The sequence below is a fragment of the Antechinus flavipes genome, chromosome 5, assembly GCF_016432865.1.
Source record: "Antechinus flavipes isolate AdamAnt ecotype Samford, QLD, Australia chromosome 5, AdamAnt_v2, whole genome shotgun sequence".
In the NCBI taxonomy this organism is placed as follows: Eukaryota; Metazoa; Chordata; class Mammalia; order Dasyuromorphia; family Dasyuridae; genus Antechinus; species Antechinus flavipes.
The window spans coordinates 277,210,642-277,232,696 of record NC_067402.1 but is presented as its reverse complement, the minus strand read 5'-3'; the positions used below and the strand labels follow the sequence as shown (position 1 = coordinate 277,232,696).

The 22,055-nt window shown below is 35.0% G+C and overlaps 1 protein-coding gene across 1 annotated transcript in view; it reads right to left on the bottom strand.

The window, feature by feature from the left end:
• STAB2 (stabilin 2) overlaps positions 1–22,055 on the bottom strand; it is a 202,031-nt gene that overhangs the window by 146,208 nt on the left and 33,768 nt on the right. The window contains exons 2-3 of the mRNA XM_051962503.1: positions 5,185–5,318; positions 4,253–4,368 (exon numbers count right to left, since the gene is read on the bottom strand). Of these exons, the coding sequence (XP_051818463.1) occupies positions 4,253–4,368; positions 5,185–5,318 (250 nt within the window). The remainder of the gene's footprint in view (positions 1–4,252; positions 4,369–5,184; positions 5,319–22,055) is intronic.

Below are 22,055 nucleotides of genomic sequence, written 5' to 3'. Positions count from 1 at the left end.
GGTTCTCAAAGAGGACCATGTCATCAGGGAGGTGATGCTATGGTGTACAAGTGAATTGGATCTGAGTGAGAGAGGGCTGTGCAAGGTCACCTGCCTCACTTTCTCCTCTAGAACCACTAGCTATAGATCAGGATGATTGGAGATGGTCCTGGATACAATAGGAGACTTGGTATTTTTAAGCTAGGAGCTTTAATCAGTCTCAGTTTGACCCATTCAGTGAATAAGGCTAAGTGAGATATGAGGCAGAGAATGGCTTTTTTTTTTTTTTTTTACTTAATTAAAAAATAATTAATCCAGGAGGGAAAGGCCCTCAAATTTTCCAGCCAAAACAGCAATAATTGCTATTGACATTCACGCTGAGGCAATCAGGGCCAAAAAAACAAAGAACAAATGGACTTGTCCTGGAGAGCCAGAGTGAGGATGAACACTAGCAGAACCAAGAAGAATCAGGTACTCTTGCCATACCAGTTGAATAAGGGCAAAAATCATTAGAACCCCCCTGGCTGAATGGCTGAATGTCTAGTGTCTTAAAGGGATTTTGGGTGAAGATGTGATTGATTTACTGAGAAGAAAGAGAAGTCTTTTCTGAGTAGTTTCTGGTTACAGAGCCTAGGAATGTACTTCCTCCCAATGCAAGCTCAAGGATGACTTTCCCCTTCCCTTCCTCCCCACTCCCAGAACCCTTATCTCTTCAGGAAATGTAAAGTGATAGCCAGAATCTCACTTTGTCATCACCATGCAATTCGAGGACAGACACTTTTTCCTGCACACGTCACAGGAAGGAAGCTTTGCCAGCAAATGCAGCGTATTCTCTAACAGCAGATAAAGGGTGTTCTCTTTAGCTCTTCTCTCCCCTTCCCCCCCCCCCCAATTAAGTGAGGGGAAGAACCAGAAACACCCATACGTTGTTTGCTCTTCTGATCTTCAGATTTATTAGAATATTGCAACAATATTCAAATTGGCTGCTTACTTTGTATCTATTTTGTATACATTGAAATGTGTATCTGTTATTATGACCCTAAAGAATATAAGCTCACCAAGAGTAGCGACCGCTTCTTTTTTGTTATTTCTCCAGAGTCCAGCACAGAGTTTGGCACGTAATACATGCTTTCTCACTTGCAAATTGTTTCTCTAATTCAGAGGCTCTTAAATATGTTTTTCTTTCTTTCTGTCCTAGATCCTTTCAAAAATCTGGTAAAACTTATGGACCCCTCAGAGTCATGTTTTTAAAACACATAAAATAAAATACATAGAATTATATTGAAACAGTTTGTAGACAATAAGACTGCAGTGATGTAGGATACAGAAGCAAGTCTAATAATAATGATATTTTGAAATTTTGTAGTAATTATATATATATATATATATGCATATATATGTGTGTGTGTGTGTGTGTGTGTGTGTGTGTGTGTGTGTGTGTGTGTGTGTATAGTAGTAATTTTGAAATAGTTTCCCATGGGTGTTTGAAGGGTCTATAACAGGGGTCCTCAAACTATGGCCGTGGGCCAGCTGTGGCAGCTGAGGGCGATTATCCCCCTCACCCAGGGCTATGAAGTTTCTTTATTTAAAGGCCCACAAAACAAAATTTTTGTTTTTACTCTAGTCTGGCCCTCCATCAGTCTGAGGGATAGTGAACTGGCCCCCTATTTAAAAAGTTTGAGGACCCCTGGTCTATAAGGTCAGAAACAGAATTAGAGTTAGGTGTTTGATGGCTCAGGACAGGGGGTATGTCTGGACACACCTTTAAGTTTAATTTGTATCATTAATTTTTTTTCTATCACTTTCTTAAGTCTGGATAAAAAATATCAAATCAAGTTTTAATTTATAGCATGTATTGATTTCTGAGGTGAAATGCTAACCTGAAAAGCTAACGATGAGCTGGCTCCAGCACATTCTTGGCTTTTGTTATTAAGTACCTGATGACAGTTAGATGTAAAGATAGGGTTGATGATCATAAACTATGTTTTGAGCTAACTGTAACAAGTATAATGTGAGGTGCAGCTAGGTGGTATAGTGGGTAGAGTAGCAGCCCTGAAATCAGGAAGACCTGAGTTCAATTCTGGTCTCAGACACTTAACACTTCCTGGCTCTGTGACCCTGGGCAAGTTACTTAAGCCTAACTGCCTTAGCAAAAACAAACCAAACAAAACAACAAACCAAAACCAAAAACTAAAAACCAAAAACCCCTCCCAAAACAAGTATCATTTCTACAGTGACAAAGTCACAGTTACTGCTAATTATGTTGTGGTTTATTGCCTCCATTTACATCAGAAAGAAATGCTAAGTTTTTGTTAGGTAAGTGAAAATAAAATGCTATTTCTCTTCTAAGTTTATAGACAGCCTGAAATACAGACAAAGATCTGTACTCCAGATTAATAAACCATGTTTCAATTTACTATCTGTAGATGACAAAATGATATTCCTAAAATGTAGCTTTGACCAGGTATCTTTGGTGTCTACTACTTCTAGCTAAAAAATACAAACTTGCCTTTAAAGCCTTTGATAATCTGGTTCCCACATTTATTTTTATTAATATTATCATTATATTTCTATTATAATATATAATATGATATAATTTATTTATTTACATTTATATCATTATTATATTATATTATTCCCTTTCACACACTCCCCATTCCAGGTAGCTAGCCTAAAGCCAGCTCTTTGTACAGAGCACCCCATCTCCTGCTTCCAGAACACTGTATAGGTAGAATTGGAATCCATATGTGGAATCTTCCCCTTTCTCATCTGTGTCTTTGGAAATGACTTTGTATATACTTTGAGCTGCTGATCTGGGCACATGTTGTATTACTCTCGGAGAATTAGTGCCTTAAGGTCAGGGACTATTTTATTGGAGTCAGCTAAGTAGTGCAGTGGATAGAGAATGGGACCTGGAATCAGGAAGCACTAGGTTCAAATCTGCCTCAGATTATTTTACTAACTGTGTGACCCTGGATGACTTACCTAACTTGCCTCAATTTTCTCAGCTATAAAATGAAGGTAATAACAGCACACACCCCTCAAGATTGTTAGAGGGAGTATCAAATTACATAATATTTAAAAATTTCAAATCTTAAAGCATTATATAAATGCTAATTATTATTATTATTATGCATCTAGGAGGCTCTCAAAACATGCTTGTTGAATAATAATTAGAAGGAATTAAGAGAGCTTTCAAAGAACTTTTTCACTTTTGTCAAGCTTGGCAGGAGACATAGAATAATACAAGACAGAATACACTTAAGCTTCTGATTTCAGGTCATTTTATTTTTATGATATCCATTTTCTTGATCATGCCAAAAGAACGGATCAGTCAAGGCAATTTCAATAAACTTGTGATAGAAAGAACTATCCACACATCCTGAGAAAGAATTATAGAGACTGAATGTGGATCAAAGTATAATATTTTCACCTTTTTACTGCCATTGTTTGTTTGCTTTTTTTCTTTCCTGTATTTTTTTCCCTTTTGATCTGATTTTTTCTTGCATAGCATGATGAATATAGAAATATATTTAGAAGAATTGTACATGTTTGGTTTATATTGGGTTGCTTGCTGTCTTGGGGAGAAAAAATTTGGAATACAAGGTTGTGCAAAGGGGAATATTGAAAACTATTTTTGCATGTATTTGGAAAAATAAAATATTATTAAAAAAGAGAAAAGATCAGAGAAAGGGGGGTGGTGGTGCTACATGTTCATAGGACCATAGATCCGGAGCTAAAAGGTACTTCTTTTCATGTTTGCGGAAGTAGAAACTCAAAAGTATTAAGTTTCTTGCCTCAGATCACATAGGAAGTAAAGGTCAGAGGCAGGATTTGAATTCAGATATCTGGACTCCATAGCCAACATGCTTTTTTTTTTTTTTTAATTGCATGTTGCATCAGATTCGTTTGCAAAAGCAGTTTACAAACATTACCTTATTTGAATTTCACAATGCTGACATGATGAAGACCATTTTATAGGTGAGGAAATAGGCTCAGAAAGGTCAGGGGTCAGAGGGAATGAGTACCAGGTAGGAGATTTGGATGTAGCTCTGCCCTTACTTCAATTAGGCCATGTAGAAAAATAAATTTTTCCTGTAAATTTAAATGTGCCTCAATAGTTTATTCTGCATGCTGATAAACTGAACAGAAGAGGTTCAGAATGTCTTCTCAGTTTTCTGATTGCAAAGCTTGTCTGTCTATAAAACTGAAGGAAGGCCAGGAAGATATTTTTCTAAGTCCATAAATCTGAGGTAAAGGAAGGATCACTTACCCATGCAGTCTGGACCCCAGAATCCTGGACAGCATTGTGGCTGTAGGTATTCCTTTCTGCATATATGTCGACATCCAGGAAGAGACAGAGCATAATCCCTGACCTGGAAGGAGTATCTTGGAGACAGGGAAAAAAGTTAGGAGATAATTAGACACATCTTAGGAAAATTTAAGAAGCTTTCTAGAAAGATACATATAGAGAAAATCCTATAGAAACAAAGTTTAATAAAGGAATACAACTCATTGAACCAGTTGGACTGTTTATGGAATTAATAAATCAAGCATTTTTAAGTACCTACTATGTATCAGGGATTGTGCTAGCTTCTAGGGATAAAAGGACACACAAAAAAATCTTTATTTTCAAGTTTGTATTCTATTTTCATTATTTAACTATTAGAGATGAAACAAACCAAAAACTTCTCAAGGAAAAATGAAAAAGTGATAGATATTAAGGGCAAGGGGATTAAATTTTTTTTAAAGGTTCAACTCTTTTTTTTTTTTTTTTGAAAAAAAAAAATTGACCTGTGTGGTTATTGATGTAGGAAACTCCCAGTTAAAGAAATTTCATCTACCAAAGCAAGTTCACACCTTCTCTGCAATCCAGTGTCTCAGAGAATTGATTAAAGTACCATATGGGTCAAGTGGCTTGTTCGGGATCACAATCCAGTTTGTGTAATAAGTGAGACTTGAACCCTTCAAGTTGTACCTTCAAAGACATCTTGGTATGCACCTCTTTTTATTGAGATTTGAATGAAAAGCACCAAAAGGTTTAAAAGATTCATACAAACAGGTTTATGAGACATAGACCTCCTGATATGGCATTGGAAGAATAAGGGAAAATTTCAGGATGCTACCTTGTGGAAGGTCAATATCAGTTTAAAGTTCTCTAGATTGTAGACAATTTCTATACTAGGACTTGTCCATGGTACTTACCTGCAGTCTCTTACTCCAGTGGAGCCATTCGTCACTTTAGTGTAGCCTTCTGGACAATTGATGTGAAGGTTGAGACTACAAGACCGGCACTCAGTCCTGGTGGTGATCAGAATCTTCTTGTCACATCTATTTGCCTGGGGAAAGTTATGAAATAATCTCAATTTATGTTTTGGCCATCTTTTATGAATATGTGACTAATAATCATGTTCATTGAAGCAAGTATTTTTCTGGGGACTTTTTTGGGTTATTGAAACAGAACTCACTTGCAAAAAGTTACTTAAAATGGAAGCAATGTTTCAGCTCGATTTGTTGCAGTTAGATTTAGTTCAATTCAACACCAAAGGAATTTTAAAAGTACTTATGTGCAAGGCACTAAGCTAGGTGTGAGTTATTTTTATTGTTCAGATATATACTTTTATTGACATATGAGATAGCACTGCATATTATTTTGAGGGTGCAGAGAGGAGAAGGGCCTTACGACACAACCACTATATGCTAGAAGCAAGATTTGAACCAAGATCTTGACTGAAGCTGAGTCAAGTTTTCTATCCTCTATGTCATGATAGTCAAAATTTTTAAAAAGTTAAATTTCATCTGGGGATACAAGGTAGGCTCCTAAATGCATAGTTTTAGAGTTAGAATGGACTTTTTTGTTTATTTATTTGTTCATTTTTAACACACATTGCTTTATGAATCATATTGGGAGAGGCAAATCAAGCAAAAGGGAAAAACCATGGCAGAGATTTTAAAAAGCAGAAAAAAGAAGTGAACATAGCATGTATTGATTTACATTCAGTCTCCTTAGTTCTTTTTCTGGATGTAGATGGCATTTTCTATCTAAAGTCTACTAGAATTGCCTTGGATCAATGAACCACTAAGAAGAATCAAGTCTTCTATAGTTGATCATCACATATTCTTGCTATTATTTTGTACAATGTATTCCAGGTTCTGCTTGTTTCTCTCAGCATCAGTTCATATAAATCTCTCTAGGCCTTTCTAAAATCAGCTTGTTCATCATTTTTATAGAACAATAATATCCCATTACCTTCATATACCACAATTTATTCAGCCATTCCCAAATTGATGGGCACCTACTCATTTGTAGGTCTATGCTAAGTTTCTGACACATTATTTTCCATTTTCCCCCAAAATTTTTGTTAAATATTGAGTTCTTATTCCAGAAGCTGGAGTTTGGGGGTTTATCAAATATTAGATTGCTATAGGCCTTGATTATTATTTTGTTATGTATCTAATCAATTCTACTAATCCACCCCTCCTAGTGGTGGTTTGAAGTGATCAAGTTAAAACCTTTAAAATTTTTAAATTTTATTTAATATTTTTATTTTCCCTAGTTACAAGCAAAACAATTTTTACAGGTGTTTTTAAAACTTTGAGTTCCAGGTTCTTTTCCTTCCTTACCTCATTGAGAAGATACATAATGAATTTATGTAAAGCATTTCCATATAAGTCACATTGTGAAAGAAGACAGATTTCCCTTTCTCTCCCCCTCAAAAAAACTCTCAAGAAAAATAAAGTAAAAGAAAAACGTATGCTTCAATCTGTATTCCGACAAATAAAATTTATTGAACTATTAAAAAAAATCTGTATTAAGACAATCAGTTCTTTCTCTGGGTATTGATAGCATTTTTTATCATAAGTCCTTCAGAGTAGTTTTGGATCCTTGTACTGCTGAGAATAACTAAGTCATTCACAATAGATCATCTCACAATATTGCTGTTACTTTATACACAGTACATTTCACTTTTGCTTCAGTTTGTGGAAGACTTTCCAGGCAACCTTTTTGTTGTTGTTGTTAAAAACAGATGGGAGTAAACTGAGATAAAGAGAAATAAAAATGACTTCTCTCTAGTCACACTGAGAATAAGTGACAATTTAATAACAATTAGATAAAATTCTAAACCAGATTCTCTGACTCCAAAACCAGGAGTTTTTTTTTCCTACTATTCTCAAGATTCATAGAACCAGAGTTTGAAAGGACTGCATAAGTACTACAGTACAAATCATACACAAATAAAGATCCCTTACAAAACTTCAACCAATAGTCACCCAAAGGTTTGCTCAATGTTTGTTCCATATGTATTTACTATCATTTACTGTGTGTCCAGCAGTGTGGGCAGACACTAAGATAACCAGAAAATAGAATTGTTCCTGACCCCAAAAAGTTTGTAATCTCATCGGAGAAACAAGGGATATACAGACAAAATTATTGAATAGTAACATCATATTATAAAGTACACTATAGAGAAGTTCAGATCATTTTTCTATGTCCCAGCTCCTTACCCTTTGACTATAATTCAGTACCACTCCCTGTCCTGACACATATTTTCTTTAACATTAATTTTTTAAGTTTTCAATGAACATTTATTTTCTCTCACTCCTACAATTCTTCTCCAAATGAGAAAAAACAAATCCTTATAATAAATATTGACAAACAAACCAAATTCCTGTACTGACCATAGCAAAAACTGTCTTATTCTGAATATGACTCCCATCATCTCTTTGTCATGAGGTGGATAACATGGTTCATCAAGAGTTCTTTGGACTCAAGGTTAGTCACTGAATTCATCAAAATTTTAAAGTCTTTAATGAATTGCTGTTCCTGTATAAATTGCTCTCCTGGTTTTCCACTTTACTCTTCATCAGTTCTGACAAATTTCCAAGTTTTTCTAAAATCATCTCTTTTCTCAGCATTGTTCCCAGCATCAATTTGTAAAGCACTTACTGTGTGCTAGGCTCTGTGGCTACAAAGTCAAAAGTGAAGTAATCTTTACCTTTAATGAGTTTATATTCTAATGGAAGGTATTATATATCTAGATGTTTATATCTATATATCCTGAATAAGTAGATATGGAAAATATGCAAAATGAATACAAGGGTAATTTGGGGAGGGAGAATACCCATAGGTGGGGAAGTAGGGAAAGGCTTATGCCTAAGAAATAGGTTTTCTCTTTGTTCTTTCCTTTCACAATCCTTCCTCCCTCGGTGCTTACTTATGTTCTTTTTCTTCCTTTGCTAGATATGCAAACTATATTTATCTTTCAAGAACCAGCTCAAGTGACTCTTTCTTTAGAAGTTCTCTGCTGCCCCATAAGTCTCTAAGATCCATAGTTCTCTCTCTTCAAGTGCCACCTGCTCTGAATCAGTACAGCCCAGTTTAAAGATTCACCAGAGTTTTGAGGTAGAAAGGGCTTTTAAAAAAATCAAGTCTTTGAAGGTAGGTACTATTTTATTTTTGTCAATAATTGGAAGAGTTCCAGCAATAGTCACCATAGTCCTGACTCTTACTCTTTCCCCAATGTCACCTGGCTGCCTCTTGAGATTTCTTGTCTCTTAATCAAACTCTTGTGTTTTTTCCTATATTTCTATTATTTATATTTTCCCTTTTTGCCTTTTTTTTTTTCCAATTTAGCATCTTCCATCTCTGAAATTTTGGACAGGCCACCTTTTCACCTCTACTTCTAAGAGTGGTTTCCTTGTCAGTGCTTCCTCCCTCCTCAATTTGTTTTTAGAGTTTTCTCATGTTTGGTATAATGGGGAAATAGTGAGATACAACAGATAGGATGCTAGACTTGGAGTAAGGAAGATCTGTATTGGAATCATTCCAGATGTTTACTAAGTATGGGATTCTGAGCAAGTTATTTCACTTCTTCTCATTTTCTCATTTATTAAATGGAATCTATAATACTGTGTGATTTTGGACACATTACTTGCTCTCTCTGACCCTCAGTTACTCATCTGTAAAACCAAGAGGTAGGAGCTACTAGCTGGTTCAGGGTATAAAGCACTAATTCTGAATTCAGGAGGATCTGAGTTCAAATTCAGTCTCATAATACTTACCACTTACTAGCTTCATGACTCTGGACAAGTCATTTAACCTCAATTGCCTCACACACACACACACAAAATCAGGATATAAACTCAAAGATGCCTAAAGTCCCTTCAAGCCCTAACTCCATGATCATATGAATTATTGAATCAGCTTGCTTAGCTCTTCCATTTTACATGTCTCTTTCTAATCTCCTCCATCTAGAATGAATTATTTCTTTTTTTGTTGTTTTCTCCCAATGGTATCTAGCAAGTTCTGGGCCTGTAATAGATGGTCAATAATGTTTTATTCATATTATCAGAAATATGGATCTAGAAGGAATTGGATCATATTTTTTAAATCTGGAAGGTATCTCAGATTCTGGAAGACATCTCATTGAATCTAAATTCCTCATTTGAGAGATGAAGAAACTGACTTGTCCAGCATTACTCACTTAATATGTGTCTGAGATAATGTTTGAACTATTCCCAAGCCAGGGCTTCATCTACTATTCCATTATCCTCACTTCAAGTCAATGAGTACTTCTTAGGTGCCCAATCTGTGCTTGGACTCTACTAAGTTCTGGGGATATGGTGACCAAGATGAAGCAATCTAGGGTACCCATAGGCCATCTGGTCCACCCCTCTCATCGTATAACTCCAGAGAGATTAAATAATTTGTCTAACATTGAACAGAAGTGGGATTTAAACCCAGATCTTCCACACATTTCACTTTATCTTATAGTTTGAAGATCCTTTCGTTTTTTTTTTTTTTAATATTTTATTTTATTTTATAATAACTTTATATTGACAGAATCCATGCCAGGGTAATTTTTTTATAACATTATCCCTTGCACTCTCTCTGTTCCGATTTTTCCCCTCCCTCCCTTCACCCCCTCCCCTAGATGGCAAGCAGTCCTATATATGTTAGATATGTTGCAGTATATCCTAGATACAATATATGTTTGCAGAACCGAACAGTTCTCTTGTTGCACAGGGAGAATTGGATTTGGAAGGTAAAAATAACCCGGAAAGAAAAACAAAAATGCAAATAGTTCACATTCGTTTCCCAGTGTTCTTTCTTTGGGTGTAGCTGCTTCTGTCCATCATTTATCAATTGAAACTGAGTTAGGTCTCTTTGTTAAAGAAATCCACTTCCATCAGAATACATCCTCATACAATATCGTTGTCAAAGTGTATAATGATCTCCTGGTTCTGCTCATTTCACTTAGCAGAAGGTCCTTTCTATTATTTTTGCTTCTGTTTTTTTGTAAGGCAATTGGGGATAAGTGATTTGCCCAGGATTACACAGCTGTGTTTAACATAGTGTTAAATGTTGGAGGCTGCATTTAAACTCAGGACTTCCCGATTAAGACCAGTGCTCTATCCACTGCACCATCTAGCTGCCCAAAGGTCCTTTCTAGTTCTACCATATATGAAGTTTTCTAAATGAATGGTATAAGTCATAATAATAAAAGTAGTAACCTTCAGAATAATTTGAATTGACATTCTGTGGAACTTCTGGGATCTTGAAGTAATTCTATTTTTTCTAAACATTTTGTCTTTAGATTATCATATCAAATTATAACACAATTTACTCTTCCCTTTCTCTCCCATACTGATTAAGCAATTTCTAACATTCAATTCTTATAGTTTCCTGACTTTCAAATGTTCCCTGCCAAGTTATCATTCATAGATTCCTAAATTCTTAGGCTTGAAAGGGAAGCATAAACATTAATTCTTTCCACACACATGGCCCTCATTCTAGTTCAGACCCTCTTCAGTTTTTGCTTGGGCACCTGCCACAGTTTCCTAATTGATCTCCTTATTTCTCATCTTTCCTCTTCTCCAAGTTTTTCTCCACAAAGCTGCCAAAGTGATATTTCTAAAGCACAAGCCTATTTAATAAACTCCAATGGCTCATCCTTTATTACACATTACTCTCTTTTTCACACTCTACATTCCAGCCACAACAGCCTACTTGCTATTTCTCAAGCAAAACATTCCATGTTCCATGTGTTTTTGCACAAGTTGTCTTCATTCTTGGAGAGTGCTGATTCAGCACTCTCTCTCTAACTTTATTACAGTTTCTCACTTCTGAGCTTAGGCAGGTGTTACACTATATGAAGCCTTTTCTCATCTACCCAGCTAATAGTGGTCTCTCCCCAATTATAGAGTACCTAATTGAATATATTTTATTTAGAGCATTTTATATGGCTATAAATGGTTTTAATTTCTTCCTCTAAAATTGTCTGTTTCTATCCTTTGACTTTATCAATTAGGGAATGATTTGTATTTTTATAAATTTGACTCAGTTCTCTTTATACTCTAGAGATGAAGCCTTTATCAGAAACATTGGCTATAAAAATTGTTTCCCAGTTTTCTTGTTCTCTTCTAATCTCGACTGCATTGATTTTGTGCAAAACCTTTTTAATTTAATGTAATCTAAATTATTTATCTTGAATTTCATAATGTTCTCTAGTTTTCTTTGGCCATACATTCTTTCCTTCTCCAAAATTGGAATTTATTTTGGATTTATCTTCATGCATTATTTTCCCTAGTCTCCTTTAGGGCAGAGACTGTTAGATTGTTTTTTTTTTTTTTTTTTAAATTGTATTTCCAATGCCTGATAGGTAACTTAATAGGAATTGATTAATCTATTGATTGACATACATTATTTCCAAATTTGGACACTTCTGTATAATTGAATAGTAAACTGAGCTTTGAATATTATCAGCTGAGACCACTGGCTCTGGATTGAACCAAGAACCTTAAATTTTTTAATAACATTTGCAATAAAATGATGATAATGGTGGTGGTATTAATGACAATGATAATTCTCACACTGAATGTTTAGACTTCAAAATTTCCTTGAGATTTCAATAAACTATACCAGGCCAGTAGAATTATCTGAAATGGTACTATTTCTGACAATCACCTGGATGTGAAATTGATTTATAAGTATTTAAGAGTAATATTTTTAATAGGTATAAGCATGCTGAGAATTTATAACCTCCAAACCACGTGGAACAGAAAGCTTTTGAGAGTTAGAGAACTGACCAACAAGATAAAATCATGAGGGAACAAAATGAGGTATATATTATTCTTATTATACAGTCTGCCACTAGTGTGGCAAGGATATTTTTGGTGAGCCTGCGGAAGATGAGCTTCAATTTCGAGGGAGAAAAAAAGAAAAAAGAAAAGAAAAAAGGTGTTTTTGTTTATTTTTGGTATTTTGTTTGTTTGTTTGTTTTTACCATCTGGGATTCCAAAGAACATTGTATATAAAAGATCAATAGCAGCACAAAATTTTTAGGGTCCTTTCTTCTACATGAACATCATTTAAAAAGATGAAAAGAAAGTGATAAATTAAAATGATGATGATGATGATAACCTAATTTATGGGAGAATTATTCTTTAGGAGACCAATTTTTTTTTTTTTTTGAGTAAAGCAGATTGTGATAGAAACAGTGCAACATATCACTTTAGACTGTAAAAACTCAACACCATACTATGTCATCTGTATTATAAAAATGAACAGTTTTAAAGAACTTAATTCTGATTATTTCAATGATAAATCATACTTCTGGAGGATCAATGATGAAGAATAATATCCACTTTTTGACAAAGAAGTTGCAGACTAATAAGTGTAATGAAGCACACATTTCTAGTCATTGCTGATATGGGAATGTTTTGCTTGGTTTTACTTATTTGTTAGAAGAGCTTTCTCTCTTCTCACCAGTGAAGTGATTAAAAAAAATACCATTTGATCATTAAAATAAAATTAATTTAAAGAGGTTAAGATCTCCCAAATATTAAGAAGATGGTACTGGATAGATTACATATTACTTAATTACATATCAGATTCGTGAAATCTTTTGTAAATGAGTAGAAGACTCATCTTTTGATAGAGAGGTGATAGGCTTTCAAAGTACAAAATGAAACACATAAATTTGGACATGACAGATATAGGAATTAATTTTATTTGATTATACATGCCTGTTACAAGAATTTTGTTGTTTTTTGCTTTTTTTTTTCCCAGTGAGTATGTAGGAGATGGTGAGGAGAGATGGAAAGGAAAGTGAATTTTTGTTTATTTACAATTTAATTAAAATTAGAAATAATTTAAAATTTAACTTTAAGAAATAATTAAAATATTTTAAAAGCTAAAAGTTATTTAAAAATATAAAAATCTAATATAAACTACAACAAATTCCAATGAATGACAAATCCTTGTACTACAAATACAGATCTCAAAAATATCCTTGAGAACATAAATAACTATCCTGGAAATGGACCATTAATGCATCCTGAACAGTCACTCATAATCAGATGTTACATTGAGTCATAAAAATGTCAGATCAATGTTTTAATAGACTTTGGCATACAAAATGTTTATAATTTCCAAGTTACAAGAAGTAAAAAGTTTTGAAGACAGAGATTCCCAGTCTGAGTATAAATTTCTTTCACCAGACCTAAGTTTTAGCATATGTTTAGGAACTTAGTAGAAAGCAAAAGCCTTAAATAAATGACAAAAAATGCGTCCCAGTGTATAAAGCAGAGGTTCTTAATTTGAGTGTATGAAGATTCAAAAAAATATTTTGATAACTGAACTTCATCATAACTGGTTTTCATTATAATTTTATGTATTTTATACATTTCTAAATATTATTTTGAGAACTGCTCTATAAGCTTCATCAAGTGGGTTCATTAGGAAAAAAGGCTAAGACCTTCTGGTTTAAAGTTTTGGAAAGCACCTACAAATGTTATATCATTTGATCCTCACAACAACTGGGTAAAGTGATTGCTTCTATAATCTCCATTTTACAAATGAGGAAATGAGAGAATGTAAGTGATTTATCCAATGTGATAGACTATGTGATAGATCTGCGTGTAAAGCCCAGTTCCCTCACTTCTTTTTATTATACTATGTCCTGGTGGTGTGACCATAAGCAAATCACTTAACCTCTCAATGCTTCAAGTATTGCAATACTCGTAATATACAAAAAAGAAGGGATTTTCCTGCAAGTGAATGCCCCACACTGATAAACAACAAAACTGGGCAAGAGGGATGAGAAGGTGGAGGGAGGGGAATTAACCCCCAAAGACAGAAAGTTTGTCTTACCTGCTCTAGCGGTTCAGTCAGTGAATATAGAATATGTATGATGAAACCGAGAAGGAAGGAAGACTTCAGGCTTTTTCTCATGATGAGGAAATATTTGCTCCTTCCAGCCTCTCACCAGGATTCTTTAATTTTGTTAATGACCAAATGGGGGAAGGCAGAGATCAGCTGCACTTCATTGGCTTTCCCTTAGCCGATACAGCTCTTTCTCTGTTCAGGACTTGCTTTTAAGTCCCTTTAAGTCAGTTGCCTTCTCTTCCTGTGGAGAACTTCAGGACTGAAAAAACAGACATGGGAAACCTAGACAGGAAAAAAGCCAAAATACGGGATTTTAGGGAAAACGACCATTCCAGTGGTGGATCCACACTACCCTGCTGAATGACAGGATTTCCTGAGGGGCAGGGCCACAAAAAGGCATGCCTGTGCCCTCCACAACTTTTAAGAATTGTCCCCAACCTTTTGGGTCCCTGCCTGACCTGCTCCATGGTCCCTTGCCCTGGCACGATTCACAGAGCCAACCACATAACTCATCTCCCTCTCTCAGGCCTGGGCCACATGCCAGTTCATACAAATGGAATAAAATTGGCCAGACTTTGAGATTGTCAGTATTTATGTGAGTACCCAAAAGGGAGGCCCTGTCCTAGGCAATATATGGGAAATCAAGTACTATCAAAGCCTCTGAATTTTGTTGGGAGGTGAGGATGGCCGATTGATTATAAGATCTTGAGTTGGAAAGGAAATTGAAAGTTATGTTATCATTATGTCATGGACTCGGAGCTAGAAAGAATCTTGGAGATCATTTAGTCCAATCCCTTCATTTTATAGCCATGGAAACTGAGGCTCAGAGAAGGTGACTTGCCAATAATCACACAGGTATTAAGAGGCAAATGTATAATTTAAATCAAGTCCTCTGACTCTAGATCCAGCTTTGTTTTCTTTCTTTCTTTCTTTCTTTCTTTCTTTCTTTCTTTCTTTCTTTCTTTCTTTCTTTCTTTCTTTCTTTCTTTCTTTCTTCTTTCTTTCTTTCTTTCTTCTTTTTTCTTTCTTTCTTTCTTTCTTTCTTTCTTTCTTTCTTTTTTCTTTCTTTCTTTTTCTTTTTTCTTTCTTTTTCTTTTTTCTTTCTTTCTTTCTTTCTTTTTCTTTCTTTCTTCTTTCTTTCTCTTTCTTCTTTCTTTCTTTCTTTCTTTCTCTCTTTCTCTCTTTCTCTCTTTCTCTCTTTCTCTCTTTCTCTCTTTCTTTCTCTTTCTTTCTCTCTTTCTCTCTTTCTTTTTTTTTTTTTACTGTACCACAAACTGATGCTCTAAATTCTTGTGCATCTCTAAATCCGTTTGTTGTCTATATGGATGGTTCTATTGGTTGTCGCTTCTGTGTCCTTGGCTTTCTTTTCCTTTGTAGATCTTATTAAAATTATACTAACTGATGCAACCTCTTTTCATTTTCAACCCCTTACAGATATAAATCCATGACCTTTAAAGTTCTTTGTGGTTCGAGATCTTATGGATTTTAGGGAATATAAGTAATGGCACACCTTGTGGAGCCTCAAAGATAGAGAGAGGAAATGAACTCTCCAAGGTCACTTAGATAGGATCATGGAATCTCAGAGGTCTTCTTATCTAATTACTTCATTTTACAAATGAGGAAGTTGAGGCACAGTGATGTGCTCATGGTCAAAAAGATAGCACTTGAACCCAGTTTCTCCATCTCCATAGCCAACATTCCCTCCCACCTCACTGAACCACCATTTTATAGAAGAGGAAACCAACTAGTGATGTGCCCAAGTTCAGAAAGTTCAGAAAAGTCAGTTTGGAAAATAGATGGTGAAAGGGTTTTTTTGAGAAGATGGGTCTTAAACTGAAAGCATAGCCTTTGCTATTGAATGAAAATTGGAGATGACAAGGTAAATGACTTCAATTTAAAATCCAGCTTTGATGTTTCCTAGATACCAGAGTCAGAACTAGGAGTTTTGTGTCCAGGTTTCATGAAACTCACCCTCAAATCAGCATTTTAAAGACTAACTTATTTGCACCAGAGTGGGGAGACTCTGGGACATTAAACTCCACAGGAGGAGAAACTACTGTCACCTGGTTCCTATATTACTTAATGTTTTTGGATAGCTTGACGCTCAACTCATTTGTTTCTCTGCTGCCAAATTGTGCTGTCAAATCCTCATCTGCATGATGATAACATTTGCTTTATCTAACTCAAAGGATGCTGTGGCTGAAACATTTTATGAACCTTAATGTGCCAGCTAATTCAATTCAACTCAAGCCAACTCAATTCAATTAGATTCAACAATCATTGATTACTTAATTCTCTTGGGACTGGGGAATATAAAAACAAAAAAGTAAAACAGATCTGGTGCTCAGAGAGTTTTCATTGTTGTTTTTTTTAATTCTCCCTCTACCCCCAATGCACACATAAGCAAATACAAACTCCATGTAAAGTCTATTTGAATTCATTTCAAGAGGGACTGAATTCTAATAACTAGGATAAAAATGGCTTTATGTAGTAAACTAACTCCTGAGCTGTGCTTTGAAGTAAGCTCAGGATTCTATAGTAGTAAACATGAGCAGGGAATGCCTTTCAGATGGGAAAGGGAGACACTTGCTTCCAGTTACCATCTTGGGAGATGGAACGTTGTATACAGGAAATAGTCAACAGCCCATTTTGATTGTAGTGCAGCATCCATGAGGGGAAGTAACAGGAAATAAGAATGGAGAGGTAGGTAGGGTCCAGTGTGTAAAAATCTTTAAATACTGAGTTGAAGATTTTGAATTTTATCCTATGGTTGAAATGAACCCATTAAAGAATTTTGAGGGGGGAGTGATTTGGTTAGATTTGTGGGTCAATATTGTTCTACTGTATCTCTGCCCTCACAGTTGCTTTGCAGATAACTCACCCAAGAGAATAAAGAGTAAATTTTATTATAACTTCAGGATAAATATTTAGTTTGATTAAATTCAATGTTAGTTTAATAGATATCTACTAATTCTGAAGCAAGGTAGTGCAGTGGATAGGTCCTGATGTCAGAAAGACCAATCATCCTGAGTGCAAATCTGGTCTCAGATACTAGCTGGGTGACCCTGAGCAAGCCACTTAACCCTGTTTGTCTCAGTTTTCTCATCTGTAAAATGAGCTGGAAAAGGAAATGACACAAATCCAGTAAAAAAAAAAAAAACAAATAGGGTTACAATGAGTCAAACATGACTGAAAAAAATAACTGAATATAGCACAATACTGAGGCAAAATGGTATTGTGTTTTGAATTCAGGTCTTGAAATCAGGAAAGTCTAGGTTCAAATTCTCTCTGATGTAACTCTGGGAAGCTCACTTTATTTCTTGTGGCCTCAATTTCCCTGATTATAATATGAAGGTGTTGGATTCTTTGACACTTGAGGAACCTTCCATTTCCAAATCTGTGATTCTAAATTCTTTTTGAATGAATGAATGGTTATTAAACCCTGAAGAATAATCTACTCATATATTGAGATACAGTCCACAAGTTCCTCACAAAAGTTTTGCTGTCTAATTCTCTGAAGAATGGGTAAGATTATTTCAATAGACCTCAGAGGATGATGATAGGGAAAGCTCACTGTAGACTTGAGAGAATTTTAGAAATGTGACCTTCTGTTATCATTCTTGATATTATTTCTGGAGATGGGCCCAGAGCTTTGTTGTGATATATGTCCTTTGGCAAAAGGCTGTCAAGGGTGCTGTCAGAGCAGCCCAAGACCCATTTCCTGTAGTGATTTCACAACAGCTCTCAGGCTTCTAAGGAACAGGGTTTGGTGGCTGTCTTTAATTAATGACCTAGCCTAGTTTTATTCATTTTAAAATGCTGAGAGGCAGTGTGAGCTAATGGACGATGAGCTAGCTTCAAAATGAGCTGGTTTTGGGTTCAAGTATGGTTTGATTCATCTTGATTGTGTTACTTTGGTCAAGTTGCTTATCCAAACTTCTCTCAAAGACAAAGTTAAAGACAAGTTGGAGTTCATCTGCATATTATCTCATTGGATTTCCTATGCCAATAAAATCACAGATTTGAATTAAAAGTAATTACTCACAGGGAAACTGAGTCCCAAAGAGGTGTCCTCTCCTGTTTCCCCTGCAACTCAGGGCTCTGAGGTTTTTGGGAAGTAGCAGTTAGGAAGCAAATGGATGGATAAATGTCAGTGATAAAAAAGAGCTGTGATAATTTCAGAGTATGAAAAAAAGGAGAGAGAGAGAAACATGGATATAAATGATTTAGATGAGTCAAGTGTGTCTTTATACACTTTGACCTGAGTACATGGCAGGATGATTTTTTCTTTCTTTTCTTTTTTCTTTCTTTCTTTCTTTCTTTCTTTCTTTCTTTCTTTCTTTCTTTCTTTCTTTCTTTCTTTCTTTCTTTCTTTCTTTCTCTCTCTCTCTCTTTCTTTCTTTCTTTCTTTCTTTCGCTGAGGCAATTGGGGTTAAGTGACTTGCCTAGGGTCACACAGTCAGGAAAGTGTTAAGTGTCTGAGACCATATTTGAACTCAGGTCCTCCTGACTTTAGGGCTAGTGCTCTATCCACTGTGCCTAAAACATTATTTTGGGGAAAACAGCAAGGAATGAGATCATGGGAAAATCAGCTGTCATTTTTCTCCATAATTCTGCAGGGGTGTTGAGAAAGAGGGTCAAAGAAGAGAAGTTATATAAACTACATTTGTTGTTGTTCAGTCATGTCTAATTCTGTGACCCCATGGATCCTGGCACATCACGTCCTTCTAGCCTCCACTATATCCCAAAGCCTGTCCATGCTCATATTGTTTCCATGACACAATTTATCCATCTCTTCCTCTGACACTGCTCTTTTTGTTTGCCTTCAATCTTTCCCAAGATCAGGGTTTTTTTTTTTTTCCAATGAATTCTGTCTTTTCATTAAGTTGCAAAGTATTTAAGCTCCAGTTTCAGCCTTTGACCTGCCAGTGAATAGTCTAAATTAATTCTTTAAGTACTGACTGATCTGATCTTCTTAATTTCCAAGGGACTGTCAAAAGTCTTCTCCAGCACCACAGTTCAAAAGTGTCAGCTATCACACTCACACATTGCTACTATAAAAAACAGCTTTGACCATAAAGACCTTTGTCAACAAGATGATATCTCTGCTTTATGTAAGTTGTAATGACTCTCCTGTGAATGTTAGCTTTTTGCAGGCAGCCTCTGCTCCTTTTTGAATTTGTATCTTCCAGTGCTTTCCATAGTGCCTGGCACATAACATTAATAAATGTTAGTTGATGGATTGATTGATACATATAAGTCATCTCCTGTGATAGACTGTAAATGCCTTGAGAACAAGGTCTCTTTCTTTTTTCTTTTTTTTCTTTTTTTGTATTTGCATCCTCAATTCCTGGAACATTAATATGTGATTGTTGAATGAATGAATATTACTCAAAAGAATTCATCAGGCATTTAGAAATAGATTGATTCACTTAAGAACAATAGTGAAAAATTCTCTAAAATTCTGAGGAGTTTCTTACTAGACAAGGGAATAGTTCTAATGGGAAAAAAAACTTCTTTGTAGTGGGAAAATCTAAGTACTTGTCAAGCTGGAGGCACTAGTTATCCAGTGTTGATAGAATAAGTTTTTCTTATTGGAAATAAGTGGGGCTGGAGCTCTCTCCTTTAGATTTTTGGTCTTGTGCAGAGAAAGTATTTTTTAAAATAAATCAACATTTCCTATTTAAATACTTTGGTATTAAAGTCAACAAGACATCCATTTTGTCTACTCATTTCATCAAATTCCTGGAACCCATGATAGCTTGGTGAGAATACAAAATACTTTTCTTCTTCCTTTTCCTTCTAATCGTAACATTAGAATAATCTGCTAGCTATTTCTATTAAGACTCTAGAAATTATCAAGGGCAGCACCCAATATCTTAGCTTATCTCTTTCACATACTGACATCTCGAACAAAACTAGCTTGGAGTCTTTTTTTTTTTTTTTTTTTTTCCCCAAGAAGTAGCTTTAAATCCTGACTCAGCTACTGGTTAGCTGTGGGAACATAGGCAAGTCATGGAGGATCACATGATCATAGATACTGAGCTACAAGAGACTTCTAGACATCATGTAGTTCAGCCCTCTCTTTTTATAGTTTTTATATAATTTTACAGGAAATTTATTTACAAATTTTGATATATTTAATTTTTTAAAATTTTATAATAACTTTTTATTGACAGAACCCGTGCCAGGGTAATTTTTTACAACATTATCCCTTGCACTCACTTCTGTTCTGATTTTTCCCCTCCCTCTCTCCACCCTCTCCCCCAGATGGCAAGCAGTCCTATATATGTTAAATAGGTTGCAGTATATCCTAGATACAATATATGTGTGCAGAACCGAACAGTTCTCTTGTTGCACAGGGAGAATTGGATTTAGAAGGTAAAAATAACCTAGGAAGAAAAACAAAAATGCAAATAGTTTACATTTGTTTCCCAGTGTTCTTTCTTTGGGTGTAGCTGCTTCTGTCCATCATTGACCAGTTGAAACTGATTTCGGTCTCTTTGTCAAAAAAAAATCCACTTCCATCAGAATACATCTTCACACAGTATCGTTGTTGAAGTTATATTTAATTTTTTAAGGATATATAAATACATTTGTTTTTTACATATTTCCAAATATATCATATTGGGAGAGAAAAATCAACAAAAGGGAAAAACTACAAGAAAGAAAAAACTAAAAAAATGTGAAAATAGCATGCTTCAATCTATATTCAGTCTCCACAGTTCTCTCTCTGGATGTGGATGGCATTTTCCACCCAAAATTTATTGGAATTGCCTTCCGATTTTCTGAGAAGAACCAAGTCTATCATAGTTGATCATCATCCAACTTTGTTGTCAAAATTTTGTCATGTTTTCCTGGTTCTGATCCCTTCACTGAACATCAGTTCATATTAGTCTTTCCAGACTTTTCTGAAATCAGTTTGTTCATCATTTCTTATAGAAAATATATTATATATATATGTATGTATACATACATGTATACACTATATGTAGTATACTATATATACTATATATGTACTATATATATAATATAGTATTTTTTACAGAAAATATACTATATATAGTATAGTAAATATACTATACGTAGTATATATATATAGTATATAATATATGATACATATATATGTATGTACCACAAACTATACTTTTCTCAGCTATTCTCCAGTTTGTGGGCATCCACTCATTTTCCAATTTTTTGCTCCCATAGAAAAGCTGCTACGAGTATTTTTTCCACAGGTGGGTCTTGGAAATACATTTAAAATGATTGTACATGTTTAACCTATATCAGATTGCTTGTTGTCGTGGGGAGGGGAGAATTAAGGAAGAGAGAAAAAATTGGAATTCAACATCTTACAAAAATGAATGTTGAAAATTATCTTTTTATGAATTGGAAAAATAAAATACTATTGAAATTTTTAAAAAGTTGATTAGGGAAAAATACATTAGGATTACAAAGGAAAGCAATTAGAGCGAAATATAGACATCAGTCATGATGAACTCTCCTCATGATTTAGGATTATTTTTAAGTAAATACAGTTGAATAAAATAATATGATATTACAAAGGAACCCTACTAGATTGAGATTCAGCTATCAAAAAATATATTCAAAAAGTTCATGGATCTCAAATTAAGAAGCCTTTGTTAAAGGAATTAAGCAATTACTTTCCCATGTTTGTCCCATCTAGGTACCCCTTCATTGTTTCTCTAGCACATTGAGATTCAGCAGTGGGAAAATACAGTGAAAGTTTGCTGGGAACTGATAGAGCTAAGGGGCTTCCTGGTCACAGGTCAGATCCTGTTGCTTTCTGTTTTTCATTGAGGAAGACTGACCATTTATTATTTGTGGAGACAGGGCAGCAGCCAGTGTTCCAAATCTGAGGATGTTTGCAAGCACAGGGAGCCAT